Raw genomic sequence first — 23795 nt, 5'->3', positions numbered from 1 at the left:
TATAAGAAAGGAGATTAGGTAAAATAACGAAATGCGATCCTTGGAAAATACATATAAATTTAAAAATAAGTTAAGAAAAGATAAAAATAAATAAATATAGAAAAAAATTCAAATAACTAACATTTTATGAAAAAAATCTTTTTTAAAAAAATATTGTCTTGGAATTTACGAAAGAAAGTAAAAAGGAAGAAAAATTTAATTGAATTTAACATTTTTTAGCTGCTGAACGTCCCGAGGGTGTGGATTATCTGACAACTCGTCTTGGCAAGCGACAGCTGTCAAAACGCTCGCGACATCCTCTTCCACTTCCACCCGATGGCGTTGTTGGTGTTGGTGTCGTTGATCTTCCATCAAATAGTTACTCAAACACAACATCAGAAGAATCAAGAAATGCAAGAGGTCCATATTTAGCACCAGATGCACAATATGAAGTAATTCAACAAGGACGTTATGCGTACTATTCATCAAAAGTCGATGAGGAGCATAAAGAAACTCCCACAACGTCGGCTTATTTTCGTGAAAATGATATTGAAAGGGAACGGGAGAGAGACAGAAACAGGGAGAGAGAATACAGAGACTACATAAACAATAAGGAAGAAGAATCACCCCAATGTTGTTTAAGTGACTCGACAACTTTAGATTCTGGTTGGCAAAGTGCTGAACAACAGCAGCAGCAACAACAACAACAACAACAACAACTACATTCTGATGATAATGTTCGACCAGTCAATGTCTGACCATCTCATCCAAAAATTTTCTCTCAAAATTTAAACATTTTCCTACCATCACACTTCTAATCTAATAATAAGGAAAAAGATTTTTTTTACTAAACTATTAGTAAGTTATCCAAAAATTAATTCCTCTAAAGAATTCCTTTCGAATTTCTAGTAATTAACTTGTTGAATTGAAATTGAATCTTTCCGTTTAAATAAATTAAAAATTAATTCTCCTCGGATTAATTCAGTTCAACTATTAATTAATTTACGAAAATTAAACTTCCCATAAAAAAGTAACGAGTATAAAAATAATTCACACTTCCATTAATATAATGTTGAAATTAAAAATTTCGACTCTCGTTTAATTGAAATTTCAATCTAATTATTCAATTATTTGATTTCGACTAATTTAAAACTAGACAATTACTTCTAAATCAAAATTAAAAGTTAGATTTAAGTCGAAAATGTTTTTCCTATTTCAACTAAATTATCGGACAAATGTTAAAATGTGGGGAATTTGAGATGAAATTTTTAATTAATGAGTGCAAGAAATCGTATTGTGATGTGTGAGTGTCTGTCTGAGTGTGTGTGAGTGTAAAATTGACTTGAACGTTCCTCGCATAGTAACGTGATAATAAAAACACATATTCTATAGACTGTTTTTAAAATATAGTATAATAATTAAATTAGAATGTATTTTTATCATTTAATTAATATAATTATAATAATAATAATAGTAATAATAATAAAATACTGTGCGTCTCATCCCGAATGCAAAAATCTATTTATGTTCGTGTATCAATATTTAAATTATAATTAGCAAACAATCGTCGAGAAATAATTGACGTGAACTTGATTAAAAAAGATGTCTCGAATGCACTTGTCCACTAAAAGTGCAGAAAAAAAAATTGCAATTTTTGTTTATGATTCTAAAAACATAATTGTAAAAACTAAAATCTAATTACATTTCAAAGTAAAATGTAGTTGGATTTAAATGAAAACGAAATCAAAAAATATTAATAAAAAAAGAAATAGTCAATGATAAAAGGCTGCCAAATAAATTGTCTTCGCACAAGAAACAATTCAAATTGAATTAACATTTGAGACTGAAAAATTACTTAATGAGACTTGGAAACATTTTACATTCTTGTTTAAAGAGAAAAAACGTCCGTCAATTTCAACGAAGCAAAAAATAAAGTAAATGGTGTTTAGAATTCTAAACATTTGACATTTAAAAATTCACTTTACATCTTCACAGAATAATATTATCTGCAAATATGTGAATTTTAAGAAAAAATTGTAATTCATTATTTATTATTATTTGCAGTAAATTATTTATTATTTACATTAAATAGTAATTTATTATTTACAGTAAATGATAATTTATTATTTTCAATATTCGAGACATCTTTTTTTTCTAATATCCGACTGTCGCTCGATACGTCCATGTACAAACATGTGCTTTACTCTTATTGAAGTCAGGGTCGATCTTTGATAGTAGAGAAGATCGAAGTACGTATGTTTTTTAATATCATTATAGGTAAAAATTACAATTTAATAATAAAAATAGCATTTCCGTCGTATTCTTTAGCAGCGCAAAATGAACAAACATTTTTACAAAGTACCTACACTTCTGCTTTAGATGTATCACTAAAATAATTCCTAAAAGCGAGCAATAAATTGCATTTAACTTTTTTTTCTCTTAAGAAAAAGAAATTTAAACACAATTTTTTTTAAGGAAACGAAACTAAATTATTTTAACGAAACAAAATTTAATTTAAAAAAAATAGATAAAAAATTTAATTTAAAAAATACTTAACAAAAAATCTCAAAATTTTTCGACGCTGAGAAAAAAATATGTCGACGTTAAATTCAGGGAAAAAACATAAAAAAAAATTTTACAAATTAAATTTACTTATTTTATAAATTATAATTTATAAATTAAACTCAATTTTCTTCTTTCTTAAGAAAAAAAAAACATCGCTCTATTTGTTCGTGGGGAAAATATTAGAATAATTTATCGAGTCAGTTAGATAAATTTAATTAAATATATATTTAAATACTATAGATTTTTACTTGGAAAAAATAAATTTGTTGTATTTTTAATTTTCGAAAAAAAATGTAACAATTAATTGCTGTTTATTACGAATGTAATATAAATTTTTGTTTTGAAAACAAACAAAAAAACTGTTAATTAAAAAACCGACAATGTATAAAATAGGAATAATGTGAGCATATCAACTTTGTTGAAAGCATATTATAATATATAGTAATTTTATTTTTACAGCAAATATTTGTGCGATTGCTGTTTATTTTCTATCAATAAACAATAAAATAATTATTAATTTAAAATCCACACGCACTTGGAGAGAAATATTTCTATTTAAAAATAATGAAATACGCCAATTTGTCAACGTCACAAATTACACTCATTTGAGTGTCCTATTATTAATTATTATAAAATATTATTTTCATTATTATTAATAAATCTAATTTTAATGTTATTATTATATTACAATTATTAATATTATTATTATTGTATTATTATTATTATTTTATTATTATTATTATTATTATTATTACTATTTTTATTATTATTATTTTTATTATTTTTATTATTTTTATTATTAATTTTATTTTTAATATTAATTCGTTAATGAATTAATTTGAAAAAACGAAAATATTGATTTAATTTATTAGAAAAAGAACAATCGAGGCGAATTTTGAAAATCGCCAGTGGACCAAGGACAATACTTAAATAAAAAGAAAATTGTAAAAGTATTGTTTCTTTGAAGTAGAATAGTTGGCAGAATATTATCAAATATTCGAGAAAAAATGAAATTATCGAAATTGTTGGCGAGAATATTATAAAAAAATAAATGCGTATATATATAAGACTTTCCACAAATTTTGTGAACATAAAATAATATTATCTATTTTTAGAATATTAATGCAAGTTGACAATAATCGGTGCTACTTAGAATGAATCACTTGAATTCGTTAAGAATATTAAGAGAATATTTTACGTATTCTTTTATCTTTCCTTTTGTCTTTTTTCTTTTTTTTAATTAACACGTTTCTTCTCATAACGCGAATTAAATTTTCACAAAATCTGTGGATACTCTTGTATCAATATTTTCTAACGAAAAAAAGACGAAAAAATACTAAAAAAAAAAGGATAAAAAACAGCAACTCTTCAAAAAGAAAAGTGCGACTATGAATTTAAAAAAAAATTTTAATTTAAAAAAAAAACATCTTCATTTTGGTAATACGTTTGTGAATTTTAACGAATTCAAAATGTTGTCCAAATGAATTTTTAAACATGTGTATCAATTAAAATAAAGCTTTGTTTTGTAAAAATATATTATTAGTGCTATTTTTCTTTTCCTAGTTTTTAATATAATAATAATAAATAATTATTAATTAAATTTAAAAAATTAAAAAATAAATTATTATATTTAATTCATTAATATATTATTATAACAATTATAATAATTACGATTAATTAATTATTCGTAAAAATAATATATTGATATTTTTTTTTACTAGTTCTTAACAAAATAATAATTAATTATGAAATAAATTTTATTTCTTTTATTTAAATAAAAAGTTTAAATAATAAAATAATTAAATGATAAATTATTATTTCTATTATCAATATTAATTATTAATAATTATTATTTACTATCAACAAAAATTAGTATTTAATATTACATAAAAATATTAAATAAATTACATATATATTTGAATTATTTTACAATTTAAATAATGTTTGCCAATAATTAAATTCTCATTCAATAAGAAATGAATGTGAAAATAAAATAATTACAAAATAAAATACCAACCGATAGAAAAATAAATTAATAAAAGAGATTAAAACACATGAAATTAGATAGAAATATATTATAAGATCTAAACTTTTGTTACTTCTGTTTGTAATTTTTTCCACCGCACCTATACAATTTCATTGTGAAATATCGGATTGCAAAAAGATATCGAAATCAACAATACATTATTGCTTTAATTCACATTGAAATAATGTAAAAATGCATTTAAATAAGATTAAAATTGATAAAATACAATCATTTTTAAATAAATTTCTATTATAATTTTAAATAATAAATTCAATTTACCTAAAATTTCAGATATTAACGAATAGATAAATCGTAATATTGAAATTTATCGAATTTTTTTTTCAAATTATTACACAATGCTTTTCCCGCTTAATTAAAAATACCAGTCGATTATCGATATTATATTTATATCACACTATTTTAATAATAAATAGAAAAAAATATCTATTTATAAATTTTCTTTTATAAATTATTTAAAGATCGCCATCAAAATTTTTCTATTCGATAGCAAAAGACTAGGTATTAAATTATTTATGAACAAAAGTCTGATTCATAATTTTCCAAATCGAGAAACGAAGTTTTATTTTAGCATTAGAGAGATTTTTATTGAAGATAAATATAATTAGCTGGAATTATAGATAAAAGAATAGTGAACAGAAATAATAGAGTTAATAATTCTGGAATAATTATTCCATATTATTGATTTCCGGTTGAGAGAGATAGACTAGACGTTACAAAATTATAATTCCATTAAATACAGAAATACAAAACTATTGGCAGTAATTTTTTTTTATAGAAAACAACAGAATTACGAAATAAATATATTTAATGTAAAATAATTTATTTACATTTTTATTACAAAATTATGACGATTTTCTTCAAAAATATACATCTAGTATTTCTAAATTGTATATAAAGACCTCGAAATGACTTTAATGCGTAGAAAAGAGACGCTTTAATCGATTAAAGATGCAAAAAATCGAAAAAATCATTTATTTCATTCAGAGTTGTCACAAAAATTTTATTTTGTACATGGCTGACCATTCATTGATTTCTAAATTCAATAATTATTCAGAAATTTAATATTTTTGTCGACTTTTGTTAAAAAAATATTTAAATACTTCTTATTAATTTTTTCTACAAAAATTAAAATGTTTTAAATTTCAATTTCATACCTTTTGAAATTTAATTATATTTCTAAAAAATACAACTGTAACCTTTCCAAAATTTTATTATTTCCTAGAATTTTCAACTAAATATCTTTTCTATAATTCAATTTATTTTCAATTGTAATTATAATTATTATTACAACAATTATTTCCAATTTTCCTAGTCTCTTAGAAGAATTCAATTATTTATAATAACTGCAACTGCAATTCGTAACTTCTCAGTTTTTTTTCAAAATTATTAACGTGAATTATTGAAAATATATCATCGAAAAATTAAGAATAATTGATTTTTTATATTTTCTAATTAATAAATTTTTAAAATGAGTTTTTCATAATTATTTTTTAATAACTTTTTAAAGATAATGAATTTTTCAATAATCTAATATAATTTAGTAAAATCTTCTTAAAATAATTGAATTTTGCAAAAGAATTTTTGGAAAATAAAAAATAATCAAGTTTTTCAAAAATTTTAATTATAAATATATGACACAAGTACAAGATTTCTCTAAAATTTTAGTAAGTCCAAAAAAACGATTTTATAAAAATTTTAAATTACTTCATGTTTTGAAAATAATTGGATTTTAAAAGATTATGATACAAAAATTGTAAGAATTAGTTTTTTAATAATATAATGTAATTTTTTCGAAAATAATAGAATTTCTTAAAAGAAAGAGTCTGCAAAATTTTTAATAATAATTCTATAAAATTATATCTTTTACACAATTCTGCAATTATGTTTTTCAATATTTTTGAAAATTAAATTTTTTTTTTGAATTATTGGAAATAATTGAAATTTATAAATTCTTTAAATTTGTTTTTTAAAAATATTCTTAAATCAATTTTAAAGGTAATAGATTTATCAATTAGATATTTCTTAAAACTTGAAATTTTGTACAATTTTTCTAGAAAATAATTGAATTTCTTAAAAGAATTTTTTGACAATTTAAAAAACTAATATCAATTTTTTGAAGAATTATAATTAAAAATTTAAAAAAGGATTATTTTCTCCAAAATTTGAATAATAATTCTAATGAATAATATGTTTTAAAAAAAATTTTAATGTAATTATTTTTTTTATCTTTAAATTTTCTGAAATATATGTAATCAAAAATATTCAAAATAATTGAATTTTAAAAAAATATAGTGATTTTCTGAAAACTGTTTTTTCAACAATATTGTAATGTAATTTTTTAAATCTATTTTTCATTAATTTTCATTTTCAAATATTCTTACGAAGATTTTTCATTAAAATATTTGAGAAATTATTTATTGTCTTATATAATTATAATTTTGTCTGATAATTATTTTCAAAATTTGCAATTAAAATTCTTCAAAATTTGGTTTATTTATTTATTCAATTTTTACCTAATTATTTTCAATAAAATTTTACGAAATTTCAATTATTTAATTTAATAATTTCATTTTATTTAATTATTTATTTTAAACGTTTTAATTATCTAAATAGTTTCTAAAATTCATTATCTCTCAAAACTTATTTAAAATTTTAAATGATTTGACTACTACAGTTTTTTTTCACATTATAAAAATCGAAAAAATTTGCAGTTTATACAAAAAAAATGGTATTTTGTCGCAATATTTGAAAAAAGTCAAAAAAAATCGCGTTTTTTGAAAGTAGACGGAAAAAGACAAAAAAAGTCAGAACTGTATATTATATAATCTAAATAAAAATCTATCATTTTTGTGAGCAGAGAACAAAACTCAAACTTACATTTAAATTAAAAAGAAAATAAAACTTATAATTAAAATTCTTCTCTAATTATTAAATTATATAGATCACTGAGAATCTTATTCGCAACAAAGAGAAAAATAAAAAGAGAAAAAAAAATTCGAGGTATAATTTTCAACAGTTCTGTGAAGCAGCCTGATTAACCAAGAATCTCTCGACCCTTTCCCGAAATTCCCTACTGGATTCCGGCAATGGAAGTCTTGGTCCCGAATTCATGGAACTCTGAAAGGAATTCAAACTCTGCAAACTACCGAAATTCTTCTGATAATGACTAAGTATGTCCGGTCTTGGCGCTTGTGTTTTCTTTCGACGACAAAGTTTTTTTTTCTTATTATCATCATCATCATTGTTCACAATATTTCCACTGCAACTCGTTTCAACACAATTCATCATTCCACGTAAACCAATTCTTGCACTCACTAATGACCAAACAACCTCCAATAATGAAGCAACCAATACATTTGTCGCCAATAATAATTTCGAATGCAACAATCCATCATCATTTTCCCAAACTTTCATCATTTCCGGTGTTGTTCCACTTTTATTCAAAATCACATCGTGCTCGATAATTTTTTTCTCCTCAATCATTGACGACTCAGCGACAAGATCATCCAATGTGTCAATTTTTCTAAACGGTAAATTAAAATCATCCTCATCGTCATTCGACAATTTAAAATCCTCTCTTGAATTATTATTCAAATTCATTGGAGTTGAAGAAGTTGAAGAATTCGATGAATTCGATGAATTAAAATTAAAAACACTCTCCATTGACCAGGAGGATGTTTCATTGCCCTCGAGAATTATTGCCATGTGAAATATTGTTGCAGCCACGCAGAGAAGTGCAACGATCAATGATATTAGACTGCCGTAGAAGAAGAGACCAATGTTACGGTCAATGTACCATTTTTTCCAAGCTAGTAGACCGGAAATGAACGGTACCAGGCAAACGAGGGCCAAAATTGGCCCCTGAATGAGACCGGCAAGCGATCCAAGTAAAAGGGCAAGGATGCCGAGTCCCAAGTGAATCATCGCCAAACCACCGACCGTCGTCGCTGAATATTTCCTCTCCGATGGATAAAGAGACGAAATTAATGGTTTCGTTTTTATTCGTATAATATAAACCTCCTCCATCTTTAGAAACGAATTTTCCCTTTTTATTTAATTTTCTTTTTTGAAAAAAATAAATTGAAAGTAACTCCTCCTCAGTCCCGTGTGTATATTGTATTTTGTAAATCACTCCAGAGAACCCTTCAGCGGATGTCCATCGATGTTTCCTGCCCTCAGTGCACTTGACCGTGAACCACCTACCAGAGACCTTTGCTTTAATTTCTTATTGTCAATTTTTTTAAGTATTTTATATTTATATATAGTGCAAGCATTAAAGTGAAAATCCAACTATTTATTTTCAATCCTACAACCGGAATTTTTTTTACCTTTTTTTCAATTTTTATTCTTTCTTATTTTGTCGATACAAAAAATAAATATAAAACGTGATTTTTTTGCTTCTTACATTCTTCTTGTTTATTCCAATTATTTTAATATTTATTCGACACCAGGAAAATTTTGAAAAATAATTCTTTTGTAGTCCGTTTACTACTAAATAAAATTAAAAAAAATATTAAAATTTTCATCACTAAAAAATAAAAATTTTCTAAATAATAAGTGAAGGATACACCGATATTTTTATCTATATCAAGAAAATAAACTAAATATTCAAAAAAATTGTCTCTATAGTAATTTTTTGAGAGGAATTGAATAATCATAAAATATTTTGAACCTTTTTGAATTTTTTTTCTCCTAAAAATTGGTAGTTTTTGAAATCCATGTGGGTAATTTTGTAGAAAATATGTATCCACAAAAAATTGACGAATGAAAAAATTTATTTTTACTATTTTTGATCCATTTTTTTTAGAAAAAAACTTTGTCCTTCAGCTGAAAATTCTAAAAAAACTTGTATTACAATTCACTTTTTTTGTTTGAAATTAAAATACATTTGTTTCTTTTTATAACTAATTTCAAATCATAAGTAATTTTATCATATTTTTTTATATTTTTTATTTTTTATATTTAAAGAAATATTATGATCTGATACTTGTTAGAGAACTAAACAAATGAAGTTTCAAAAAAAAGATAAAAGGAATTGTAATAATTTTTTTTTTTTAGAATTTGCAGACGAATGGAAAAATTGATTTTTACTATTTTTGAATCATTTTTTTGTCTTTAGGCTTTAGGCTTTTTTAAACTTTATCTTTAGGCTGCAAATTCTAAAAAAAAACTTTTATAACAATCCACATTTTATATTTGAAAATTCATTTGCTTATTTTTCTAAAAAGTTTCAAATCATAATTTCTTTATACTTATAAAAAAAATATTAAAAAATTATAATAAAATTATTATTTGAAATTAGAAAAAGAAACAAATTTATTTTCATTTCAAACAAAAAAAATCGAATAATATTAGTATTTTTTAAAATTTTCAGCCTAAGGGCAAAGTTTTCTTCCACAAAAAATGGTTCAAAAAAAGAGAAGTCAATTTTTTCATTCGTCAATTTTTTTGTGAATAAAAAAAACAAATTTTCTACAAAATTATGCAGGCATTTCAAAAACTGCCAATTTTTAGGGGAAAAAAGTTCAAAAGGGGTCAAAATATTTTATGACCATTCAATTCTTCTCAAAAAATTACTACAGAAACAATTTTATTGAATATTTCAATTACTTTCTTGATTTTTATTGTTTATTAAAATTATTTTAATATTTATAGTTAATATATTATAACATTTACATAGTTAATATTATAAATCATATTTAATATTAATATTTATTCGAAAGAAAAATTACTTTTAAATAATAATTTTATCTTTAAAATTTTAATTTTCAATTAAAAAAATAAGAATATATATGCGATTATTAATTTCAAGAAAGTAATTAATTTGTCTTGTTCAAATGAAAAGTAAACTGAGAATTGTATTTACAGAGAAAATAACATTGTTTTTTGAAAAATATTGGCTATAGCGAATTTTAAAATGAATGAATTAATAAAATAATAATTTTAATATCATTTGGATTTTCACTTTAATTTCAAAATGAAACAAATATTTCGTGATAATAATAAATACATATTATAGCATCCAATTATTGCCAACAACTGTTTGTTTAAAGAATAACTAAAAATGTTTTTAATTTATTAAATTAGCAAGCATAATAATTCAAAGAAAATTCATTTAAAAAATAATTAATTAATTTAAAAACTTTATCTACCTGTAGTTTTCTCTCTTTTATTTTATTGAATTCCATTTCATTATTATTTTTCTAAAAGTATATATATTTGTCCCAAATATGAAAAAAAAGCAAAAAATTTTTAAAAACTTCAAAAAAGATTCAAATGAATAAAATGCATCTATTTCTAAATTGAAAAAAAATTGTTATAATATTTTTTTAATTTGAAAGTGCAAAAATATATGAAAGAAAAATATATATGTATGTAAAAAATGCCAAGGTAAGAAACAATCGAAACATCTAATTTTTATTTTTAATAAACTATTTATGTATGTAATTTATTAAATTCTACTTTCCATTATTCTATTCTATGAATAAATTTTAATTTAATAAATTTCTAATTTGAATAAATTTAATAAATTTATTAATTTAGTTTATTCAAAACCTTCTTTTATGTTTAAGAGTAAGATCTATTATTTAATAATTTACTATACAAAACTAAATTTTTATTTTAATTAATAAACTATTTATGCATGAAATTTAATAAACCTTATACTATTCTTTCATTTTATTCTATTAATAAATTCTATTTTTAATTTTATTAATTTCTATATTTCATTAAATTTAATAAATTTAATAATTTACTATACAGAAAACTACATTTTTATTTTAATAAATAATAATCTACCCTTCTTTTATTCTATTCTACCAATAATAAATGCTAATTTCAATTTTATAAATTTCTAATTTCAATAAATTTGAAAAATTTATCTCAAATTAAAAAAATTAAATTATAATTTCTTTTATCTTTAGAAATAATATCAACTATTTGTCTGATATAAAACTAAAACTTTAATTAATAAAATAAAAGCCTCATTGTTAATAAATTAGTTTCAAAAACTACTTTTAGTTTCATTAATAAAAAAATAGTCTCCGACTTAAATCTGAATTATCTGAAATTCTCTCAATAATTGAATGCTTAATAATTTTGTATTATAATATAAAAAAGATTTTATGGTTCGAAAATAAATTTCTTTTCGAATTTAATGCACTTACTCATGTTTTCGTGCAATTTGCAGTATTTTTTAGCACTTGTCGATTCAAAAATAAAGCACTTTGTCCTTTTTCTACAAGTTTTTAGTATTTTTTAAGCACATATTCTTCATCTCTGGAAAAATTTTAATTCCTTTCCTCTTTATCCTCTATTACAATTTTCAAATCTCTGCACTTTATATTTATGTAAAATATTATGCACTTTATTTTTAGCCTTGGTGGTTCACGTGTAAAAATTTATTCCAGTTTCATAAATTCACTCCTTATTTATTTATGCACTTTTGCGTTCTTTTTTAAAAATTTTTCTCCTTAAACAAAACAAAATTTCTCAATCTATAAATTTTGTGTTTTCCTCCTTTATTTTTATAATCTTTTTTTCAATTTTATTCCCTAATTGACTTTTCTAATCATTGAATTCTTCTTCCTTTTTATTGTTGATCCGCCTTCGATATTTTTTTTTATTTTAATCCACCCGCGTTTTAGCTATTACGCCAATTACATGTGTTCTCTGTTATACTTTTCGTTTTTCGATTTAATAATTCGATTACATAGTTGCCATCATGTAATTTTATGTTCGCCTTTATGGAGCTCGTAGATAATATCAAAATACGTGTGTAAACTTTCGTAATCTTCGGAATTGTATTAGCGTTGTATGCTAATCATCAAACAAGTACTCGTGTTTCGCTACTTAATTGAATCTTCTCGTCGACAGAATGGGATTTCACTGCACGTCGACTTTCTATATGCGCTCAACTCTTGTGCAATGTGTCAAACAAAAAACAATGACAGGATCAAAAAAATTTACTCACGACTCGCGCAATAAAAGATTGTCTCTCGGAGTCAACCACGAGTCACTGAAGGTAAATTTAATAACTGGAACCGCTTTTTTTCCATCCTTTTTCTTCTTCTTCTTCTTTTCTTCTTCCTCCTTGTAATTAAAGTGTCCCAACCAGTAAATTAACGATTCAAATCATCCGCTCCAAAAGTCACATTATTCCTGTGCGTGAGAAATCATCTTTCCTATAAAATAATTGTTCTCCAATTCACCGATCACTGAATTTTATCACAGGAACTTTTGTCTCTTAACTGAAATCATAAAAAACTGATTAACATTTTTCATTCTTGTATCTTCTATTCTTGAATGTATTCCTTCTTTTTTTCATTTTCCATTCAATTATCCTTTTTCAAAATAAATTTTCCAATTTTTCAATTTTTCCACAAATTTTTGACGAAAAACTTGAATGAACAATTCAGTGGAGGAAAAAGAGACTTCGATTGATTATTTTCTGATCTTGAGTGTCTTGTCACGTGGATTTGAGATTCTCAGGTCACGTTGAATGATAAACGAATCACGATGATAAATAAACGAAAGCGGAATGAATAGAAAATTGTTCGCGCGAGTAGAGAGGAGAAAAATTGGAGATAAAAAGAAAGAGATCCTCTCTTTGTTGGTAATAGAGACTGTGGAGTTTAAAACTGAACTATATGGAGACGAAGACTAGTCCCTGAGTTGAAATTACTATGAAATACAAAGTCGACCTCCCACGCGATCGACTTTGCAGTGAAAGGGACAACATAAAAGATCGACAGATAGATGCAACTATAATATTATGCTTTTCTAGGCGTCGTTCACACCATGTATTTCAATCGAAAACACTTTTTTTTCTCTCTCTTTTTGAATTTTAAATTTAGCTCTCTCATTATAATAAATGAATTTATCGCATTGCTTTAACCTATATATTTATATTTATTTCATTTGTTTCGAGTTCTTTCAAATTGTTCTTTCACACAATAAAACCGGGTTATTAGAAACGGAAGACAAATTCTGGAACAAGAAATTACTTTTCAAAAATTAATAAATATCTAAATAAGTAAATAAATATATAACTAATTAAATAAATAATTATATAAATAGAATCCTTCCTCTATGAGGAAACAATAAATAAATAGACAAAAATATTGTGATCCAAAAATATCTTTTAAATCCGAAATTCAAATTTTGCCTCAAAAAAGTATTCCATACAAAATTAAATTAATGATAATTAATATTCATCCTAATTAAATTCGAAATTTTTTCTGTTTGTTCGAATTGAAAAAAAAATTGGATAAATTATTGCCTAGAAAGGGAGAATTGAGAAAAAATTTGACAAATGTGCAAAAATGAAAATTAATAAGGAATAAAAATTTGAACAGTGTGAGAAAAGCATTATCGTCAAAGGTCTCGTAGCGAGCAGAATATCTCAGGGTCTTCAACACACGTAGAAGAATCTAGGAAAGACTGACCTTTATATTGTTGAACAAAGATAATATATAAATTAAACGTCATTGCCTACTTTCTTATAAAGCATTTACGAAATATATTTCGTCCATCCCTTTTACATTCACAACAAACAAAAAAACGAAAGAGTTTCTTCAATTTCTTTTTTAAAATCAAGAGGAAATTTTTTTTCTTTTTTATCCATTTGTTAAAAATATTTAAACGCTAATTTTTCAATATTAAACAAATTATAATAAATAAAATAAACAAAAATAAATAGGAAAAATAATTATTTCCCCTTTCATTTTGTTTATTTTATTTTTTAGTTAATTTTCGTAAATAGAAAAGTAATTTAAATTAAATTCAAAGAATAATTCAACAAATTATATTAAATAAAATAAACAAAAATAGAAAATATAATTATGTCTCGTCTAGATTTGTTCATTTGATTTTTAGTTAATTTTTGCAAATAAAAATTCAGTTTATTTTTTTCTAAATTTTTAGTTTCTGATGAGGACGATTGTTATCGTCGAAACGTTAAAAAGAAGTTATTTCTCTTTTTATTTGACTCGGAAAGAATGATTTTTTCTCACATATATAATTCAGTTTATTAATTGCAAAAGAATAAAATAATTCAAATAAAAATATTTCAAGAACAAAAAGTAAAAAAGATGGTAAAAACCAATAAAATATAACGAAACGAATAAAAATTACAACTAAATGTGGAAAATTACAAACAAAACGTAACAATATTGTATATATATGGAAACTGAAAATTAAATCAATTGTTTCTAGTTTAATTCATGCTTGAGAGAGAAAGAGAAAAAAAGAGAGAAAAGTCAAGGTTTCAATGAATGTCTGTTTGCGTTCTAAGTGATTGAATTCTGAATCAGTAATTAGGAATTCAATTGATTATGTGTATATACGTTTGATTATATACTAATCACAAAGCACGTTTAGTCGATGATTAAAAACTACTCGTATTTTTGCATTTTTCATTATAAAACAACCATTTTTATAAACAATATATATTTACATGTATAAAAATGGAAACTTGATCTCTTCCTTTTAGAAAAGAATTTAATTCCCACTTTTTAAAAAATAACTCAGTGAATTGTTCACAGTTAACAAAATAATACTTTTACTCCCAGTAGTTGCTTATCGTTTTGCAATAAAACATTTCTTTAATTATCGGGCTCCGTAAAATCAATTCATTGTCAGGTAATTAGAATTAGATTAGATTTAGCATTATAATGTTTTTTTTTACCAAATTATTTAAATAATAAAGATAAAAATAATAATAAACATTTTAAACGACAGAAAATGATAATATTAGTAATAATATTAATAATAATAATAATAATTTCTCAAAAGAATTCAATTAATTTTCAAAATTATGTTAAAATTCTTTATAATAATATATTATTTTTACTACAATTTCAATTAAATTTCCCAAAGGAATTTAATTATTTTCAAAAATTTTAATAAAACTTTTCGCATTAATTCAATTATTTTTAAAAAGTTTAATAAAATTCTTCAAAATAATTCAATTACTTTTAAAAATTTTAATAGATAATATTCAGGTCAGCAAAATTTTTTTAAAGTTTTTCAAATGCATTCAATTAAATTCAGAAATTTCATGATAAAATTCTAATTTAATTATCTTTAATACGATTTTAATTAAATTTTTTGAAGCAATTTAATTCTTGTCAAAAATTTTAATACAATTCTGTGTAACAATTCAATTATTTCCAAAAATTGAATTAAATTTTATACGCAAGAATTAATCTATCTCAATTTCAAATTTTTTATTATGATTTTCATTGAAAACAATTTTGATAAATTAATTTCTGTTATTATTTAATCTTCAAAACATTAAAAATACATTAACCCTTTCAGTGTCACTGACGCCTATAGGCGTCATCCAAAAACTGTCCAGGAGTGTCACTGACGCCTTTGACCAAAATCTTTTTTTTTTATATTTTAATTCACTTGAAATTAGTTGCTCGGATTTTTTCAGGGTCAATAAGTACTATTCCGGTGTATATTTAAAAAAATTTTTAATTGACCAAGTAATAAATTTGAAGCCTATTTATTTTAATTCAGAAATTTTAATTTTTTCCTGACACGCGTGGTCAATTTCTTGTATTTTGACCTGACACTTAAGCGGTTAATTATTACAATTTAATAAATTAGTAATTAATAACTATAATTCAATTAATTTGTAATTATTTACAATTTAATAAATTAATAGTAATTAATTTCAATAATTCAACTAATTAATTAAAAATTACTACATTAATTAAAGAAAGTAATAAATTACTTTTATTTATTTAATTAGTAATTACTAATTAATTATTACAATCTAATTAGTTAGAAAATTAATTACTGTAATTTAAGTAATCAGTCATTAATTTCAAAAATTTATTTAATTAGTAAATTAATTACTGCAATTTAATTAATCAGTAATTAATTTCTACAATTTAATTAATCAGTAATTAATTTCTACAATTTAATTAATTATTAATCATTTAATAGTTTTCAGATTTGAAGACAAAGTAACATTTTTTTGTGTCAAATACGTAACTTATAAAAATCTTTTGTTCCTTTAGAGAAAGTTGTTTTTTTTTCTCTGAACAATAAACACGTGTTTCATTATTACTACGTGATTGAGTTCAAGTTAAAGAGTGAAGATGTTTAAATTAACTTTAATGCTTCATAATTTCATAAAGATTATTATAATTTCAGCTTATTATGACTCTTTATTCGTAACAGAAAAAAACCCTCCAAAAAAATGTAGTTAGAAAATCTATTTTAGTACAAAAAATCCAGAAAAAAAGATTCTTCGTAAAAAGATTTTTTCAGGAGAAATCAAAATAGAATAAAAATGACAATAAAAATTCCATATTTAAATATTAAAATATAGAAATATATTCAAGGTATGAAAAATAAAAATTCATACTGACTTTCTCGATACCATAGAGTTTTTAAGGGGGATAAAAAAAAGTCAATCAATGAAGTGCATTCAAGTAGAAAATAAAACGTACTTTTATCTCTATTGTCGATACACTTAATGAGAGGTTTTAAAATAAAAAAACTTTGCACAAAAAAAATACAAAGTGAAATTGTCGGTAGGCAGTCCTATAATTTTCAGACTACTTTACTGATCTTCCACTAAATAGAGTGGCATTCCGGATCTTCAATAATTTTCAGAAAAAATAAAATTTTTATTTTCTTAAATTTTTCCAACTAGTGCGAGAACAATAATTATAAGACTGAAAAAATGTATTCTGAATGCAATATTTATTCTTAGCACCTATATGCATTTTACGTGAAATGTCCTAAGTTGAAATTTCAACTTCTTGAAAAAAATTGAAACTCGAGGAATTTGTTGTTCTATCAAGATAATTTATATTTAATTTTCAATTTCCCAAAAATCGGTCCGCTTTTTTTTTGAAAATAAATTATTGCAAACGAAAGCTGAGGTTTTTTCCTATCGGCATGTAAATTTTCAGAATGCCCTTTTTTTTGTTTTTCTTTATTAAATTTCAAAGAATAAATTGCGGCGCGCTGCGTCGCGGTTGCACTGAGCCGCGTGGCAACCGGCGTGAGGCGAGGCGCCCGCGACGCAATTTATTCTTTGAAATTTAATAACTCAAAAACAAAAAAAAAGGTCATTCTGAAAATTTACATGCCGATAGGAAAAAACCTCAGCTTTCATTTGCAATAATTTATTTAAAAAAAAACGGACCGCTTTTTTGGGAAATTGAAAATTAAATATAAATTATCAAAAATTAGGGTAAATTTTTAAAATATTAAAAAATAAAATACACCATTGGAAGGAGGACAAAAAACCTTTCAGAAACATATTCTAAAAAATTTTTCCCATTACAAGTATGTTCAGAAAAAATTCACAAAGTAGTCGGTGTTAGCAAAATTGGTCAAATTGACCCCCCTCTGCCCCCTCCAAATTTTCGAAAAAATCAAAAATATTTTTTGGGTCACATTTCTACTTGATAGAACAACAAATTCCCTGAGTTTCAATTTTTTTCAAGAAGTTGAAATTTCAACTTAGGACATTTCACGTAAAATGCCTCATATTAGAATATTTTAGTATATTAATTAATATATTAAGATTATATTCTAATTTTAAGGAAAGTATTATATACTAAATTTAAGTGTAAATTATAAAATATTTTTTATATTGCTATATAAAAATAAATATTTTTAATTACAGAATACATTTTTTTCGGTGAAATTTTCTCGTTAATTACACATTCTTTCAGTAATTTATACTATATTAATAACGTGTATATATGCAGTTTATAAATCTGGTTTTTACACATTTAAATATCATTCGCATTCCTGAAAATGTGTTTGGAGCACATCTGAATTTCAGTTTTACGTATTTTTTCAAACTTCTCTTAAAGGATCAAAAACCGGATTAACTTAGACGAGAATAAAAACGAGTCGCTCGACACCTGTTAAGGAAAGTTGAGCAAAAAAAAAAAAAACGAACGTAAAGAAAAATGAAAGAAAAAGCATAGAATTAAATAATTCATTCTTTTTATGTTCTCCTTATGAAGAAATTTTTATTTTTTTAAATAACAATTTGGGATATTGAAATTTAGAATTTCATTGTTTAAATTTTTTCTTTTTAAACTTAAATAAAAATGAATATTTTTTAAATAAGAAAATTAAATATTAATTCATGTAATACCAATTTTTTTATAATATTTATTTAAGTAATGTAATATAGGGTAGGGTGGGGCATTACTATTCTTTTTTGGATTTTTGAGTCTAGAAAATGTATTTAAAAAAAAATAAAAAAATGAGTAGAACCGTTTGAAAGCTTGACTTCTTAGCTACAATTTTGCCATGTATCATTTTGCTGTAACTCGATTCTATTCCGAACTACAGCGATTTTACGAAAAAAATTTTTTTTTGATGTCGAAAAAAACGAGGGGCGTAACTATTCTTGCAGCTATTAATGATATAATACTAAAAAAATATAAAAAATAATTTGTTAATTGAAGGATTTTTTCTGGTTTTTTTCTGACAATTTCTTACCATTCTAACCTAGAAACAAGGAGAATAAAAAAAAATACACTGTTTTGTAGTTTTTGCTGTCATCAGTGGAAGAATAGTTACGCCCCATCCGCTCATTTTTTGAAAAAACACTTGTAAAATTTTTGAACAATAGAATATCAAAAATCTATTATGATATTCGTGTTCAGCACTAAATTTGACTTTGGAAATATTTTCTCCGATAATTTTTTCGACCGTTTATCACTATTTACAATGGCAGACTAAATGAGTGAAAACAAGTAAGCGAGTATATCAAAATCACATTTGGGTACCTAACTCCTATGATAGATGGCGCTAGAAGCTCAAATGTGGCATACAATGTTTATTTCACATGACAAGTATACAGTGTAAAAAAAACTTTAATCGGCTGAATAGTTTTCTCTCCAGGACAAAGAATAGTTACGCCCCGCGAATAGTAATGCCCCACTCTACCCTATATGTATTTTACTATAACATAATATTAAACAAATATTATACAAACAGTATTGAACATAATATTTAAATATCAATATTTAAAAATAGTATTAATATTTATTTAAAAAATATTTCAAAATCTTATTTACAAAAATTTTTTTAAAAATTCTCCTCAAAAATTTAAATTATTAACAGAAATTTAATTATTTTTAATACAGTTTTAATAAAATTTTCCAAAAGAATTCATTTAATTTCAGAAATTATGATATAATTCTTCGCAGAAATTCAATATTATTCTCAACAAATTTAATACAATTATTGAAAATAATCCAATTACTTTCAAAAAATTTTAATAAAATTCTTCGCATGAATTCAATTACTTTCATAAATAATAAAATTATTGGCAAAAATTTAATTATTTAAAACAAATTAAAAACTATTTGGTAGAAATTCAATTATTATTTTCAAAAAGTTTAATAAAATTCTTCGAAAAATTTCAATTATTTAAAAAAAATTTAATAGAATTCTCAGCAAGAATTCAATTATTTAAAAAAATTTTAATAAAATTCTTGGTAGAACAATTTTAATAAAATTTCTCAAAAGAATCCAATTAATTTTAGAAATGATGATAAAATTCTTTATAAGAATTCAATTATTTTCAATACAATTTCAATTAAATTTCTCAAAATAAAAATACTTGACAAAAATTTAATTATTTTGATAAATTTCCATAAATTAATTTATAAATATTTTCATAAATTCTTTAGAAAAATTGAATTATTTTAAATAATTTCAATCACAATTATTGAAAACAATTCAATTATTTTAAAAAATGTTTATAAACTACTTTGCAAAAATTCAAATACTTTCATGTAAGTAATAAAATTACATATTGGAAGAAATTTTAATACAATTTCTCGAAAAAATTCAATTATTTAAAAAAAAATTTCTCAAGAAAATTCGATTAATTAAAAAAATTATGATAAAATTTGTTATAAGAATTCAATTATCTTTGATACAATTTCAATTAAATTTCTCCAAAGAATTTAATTATTTGCAAAAATTTTAATAATAAAATTCTGTGAAACAATTCAATTGAGGCCTTGGATCCAATAACTCGCCCGACGCTCGAAGCCACGCGCTAATACCAGTCGGGTAGCAGTGAGTGGTCCAGAGGCGCTCACTGCTCACTGACTGGCAGTTGCGCGTTCCTCCGAGCGTCGGGCGAGTTATTGGATCCAAGGCCTCAATTATTTCCAAAAATTTAATACAAGAATCAAATTATTTTAAATTCAAATTTTTCTTGAAATGATTCAAAAATGGTAACTTAGAAAACTGATTCTTTTTTTCTAAATTTGAACTGATTGTTTTATTATTAATAATAAAATAAACTAAAATAACTAACATTTGAACTAATAATGACAAAAATGATATAAAAAAGTGAATATTTTGAAGAAATGAATATTTGAGGAAATGTTTTTCAATCAGTTCAGTAAATTTGTGAAAAATACCGTATACTTAGGTATAATATAGAAATCATGCAGAGAAAAAATGAAAAAAATTTTTTAATATTTATTTGATCGATAAATAAAAAAAAAATACAAATGATGACTATGATGATGACTTGAATTAGAAAGTACTTCGAATCTTGTAAACATGAAGCAATAATGACGGATAAAATAATTTATCACGACTACAAAATTACTTGTTAAATTTAATTTTATGTTTAAGGAACAAATCCAACGATCGTGCACACGCCTTTGTACTACAACATCGAGATTTATCGGTTCATTACATATTTTATGTAACGTAAAAATAAATCGGTATCAAGGGAAACAACAACATTTTTCTTTAGATAAATTTAAATTTACGTTCATTCTAAAGGCTGTCAACATTTTTTTTACGAACCTTATTTTCATAGTTTCATAAAAAACAACAAAAGTACTTTCACGTAAACTATTTATTTTTTTACGTTTTGAATCTGGTTCAAGAAAATTATTTTTCCCCACTAACAGAATTTATTGTCCCTCAAAAACGAAAATTTTTGTTCCCTCAAAACGAATAATAGTAAAAAAAAATTCTTTCTAATTTGATAAGAATATACTTAATAATATAACAGAATAGAATAGAATAAAAATTTAGGAAAAACAAATGGTAAAAATTGTTGATGACTTTTCGACCGTTGCACCAGTTTAAAAGGACTCTCGAAGGATATCGATAAGGATTTCGATGTGCGCATTCATATACAACTAACATCGGTATTGGGGCAGCTGTTACGATTGAGGCACGCGTCCAACGGTCGCGGCAGCTGTCCAGAAAATTGCCTACAGTCCCAACAACCAAAGTTCTTTCGTGACTTTTCGAACCATGCGGAAAGAAATACTCGAAAAAATGTTACGAACCTTTTATATAAATGGAATGGTTTCAAATGTTAATCTGTCCTTTCGTGCCACCTGTATATTTATATTCATCCGAGTTCATCTTTAAAAACCTTTTCGAACGACCATTTTCATTTTTAAATTTATTATCGAGCATTTAAATTAATATTTAGATATTATTAAGCCTTTAAATTTATTTCTTCTTTCTTTTCTTCTTATAAAATTACTGCTAATGTAATTATTTTGGGAAATATTACAAAACAATAAATACATACACAAAATAAATAAACTAAAAAAAATAAATAAGAAAATTAATAAATAATAAATAAATAAAACGAATAGAGAAAATAATGAATGAAGCAAATAAAATAAAACGAATAAAGAAAATAATGAGTAAAGCAAATAAAATAAAACGAATGAAGAAAATAATGAATGAAGCAAATAGAATAAATAAAACGAATAACAAGGTTACCACAAAATTTTGAATTCTCTTTTCCCTGATTTTCAGATAGAATTTTAACTGTTTACCTGATTCCTATAAAAAAATTCAATGAATTTAATTATAAAAAAAATATTTAGAAGCAAAAAAGAAACAAAAATTTAATTAATAATAATAAAGTATGTACATGTTCCGGTAATCTGTTCGCAGTTTGAAGTTAGTTGTTGTTTGCTTTTTTGTTTCTTAACTTTTTTATAATTTTTCTTTTCAAATACTTTTAATTTTAAAATTCATGTAAGTATTGAAAATCATCGAATTGTTACAAAGAATTTTATCAAAAATTTGATAATAATAGAATTTCTTCAAATAATTCGATTATTTAACAAAATAACTGAATTCTCGCGAAGAATTTTATTAAAATTTTTAAAAATCCTAATTAAATTCTTTTGAGAATTTCTTTGAATTTTTTTTAAACTAATGGAGTTTCTTTAATAGTTTTAATTGAAAATTTTGAAAGCAATTGAATTTTAGGAAGAAGAATTGAATTCTTTCAATTTTTTTGACGAATATATTTAAAAATTGCATTGAAAGTAATTTAATTATTATATAGAATTTTTTAAAAATATTTTAAGAATAATTGAATTATTCTTAGAAAATTTTAAATTCTTGTGTTGAAATTGAATTTTATGGAAATTTTTGAAAATAATTAAATTCTTTCGTGTAATTTTATTTAAATTGGATTAAAAATAATTTAATTCCTGCAAAGAATTTTAGTATTTATTAAAATAATTGAATTTTATTGTTTCGAAGAATTTATTAAAATTTTAGGAAAGAATTGAAATTTATGAAAATATTTAAAAATATTTGAATTCATCCGAGGAATTCAATTAAAATTGTTTTGAAAATAATTGAATTCCTGCAAAGAATTTTACTATTTATAAAATTAATTGAAATCTTGCGAACAATTTTACTATTTATAAAAATAATTGAATTTTTTCAAAGGATTTATTAAAATTTTAGAAAAAAATTAAATTTTTTCGAAATGTGTTAAAAAATTGAATTCTTTTGAGGAATTCAATTAAAATTGTTTTGAATATAATTGAATTTTTGTAAAGATTTTACTATTTAAAAAAATAATTGAATTGTTTAGAAGGATGTATGTATCAAAATTTTATTAAAATTTTTGAAAATATGAACTTTAATAATTAATTTTGTACTTAATAAGTGAGTTTAAAAAATTTTGATTATGAAGTTATTTAAAAAATTTATATATTTAAAAATAAAAAACTTTGTAATTTACTTAACAATAAGAAATTGAACATCACGTTCCGCGCGCTAGCGCGCGTAACTTTTGCTAGTTTAAAATATAATAAATAAAAATAAAATTAGTTTTACTATGTCGAACTTATCTCCACTATTTTCAAAAATGTCAGTGAATTATTTAAAACTTCAATTATTTTTAAAC

The 23795-nt window shown here is 23.0% G+C and overlaps 2 protein-coding genes across 3 annotated transcripts in view; one reads left to right on the top strand and one right to left on the bottom strand.

Moving 5' to 3' along the window:
- The window catches only part of LOC122503703, a 63806-nt gene extending 61303 nt beyond the window's left edge, over positions 1-2503 (top strand). For both annotated transcript variants that reach the window (XM_043614350.1, XM_043614349.1), the window contains one exon: positions 220-2503. In XM_043614350.1, the coding sequence (XP_043470285.1) occupies positions 220-737 (518 nt within the window). In that variant the 3' untranslated portion in view covers positions 738-2503. The remainder of the gene's footprint in view (positions 1-219) is intronic.
- Positions 2504-7334: 4831 nt separating this feature from the next.
- On the bottom strand, positions 7335-13300 carry LOC122503710. The gene is made up of 2 exons (XM_043614370.1): positions 11758-13300; positions 7335-8790 (listed from the first exon to the last, which is right to left on the bottom strand). Exon 2 carries the CDS (start codon positions 8615-8617, stop codon positions 7601-7603), a length of 1017 nt encoding a protein of 338 aa, XP_043470305.1. The 5' UTR covers positions 8618-8790; positions 11758-13300; the 3' UTR covers positions 7335-7600.
- Between the last annotated feature and the right edge of the window lie 10495 nt (positions 13301-23795).

The sequence above is a fragment of the Leptopilina heterotoma genome, unplaced genomic scaffold (assembly GCF_015476425.1).
Source record: "Leptopilina heterotoma isolate Lh14 unplaced genomic scaffold, ASM1547642v1 Lhet_27, whole genome shotgun sequence".
Taxonomy (NCBI): Eukaryota; Metazoa; Arthropoda; class Insecta; order Hymenoptera; family Figitidae; genus Leptopilina; species Leptopilina heterotoma.
Note: the sequence above shows the minus strand (reverse complement) of the source record. Positions and strands in the feature narration are given on the sequence as shown.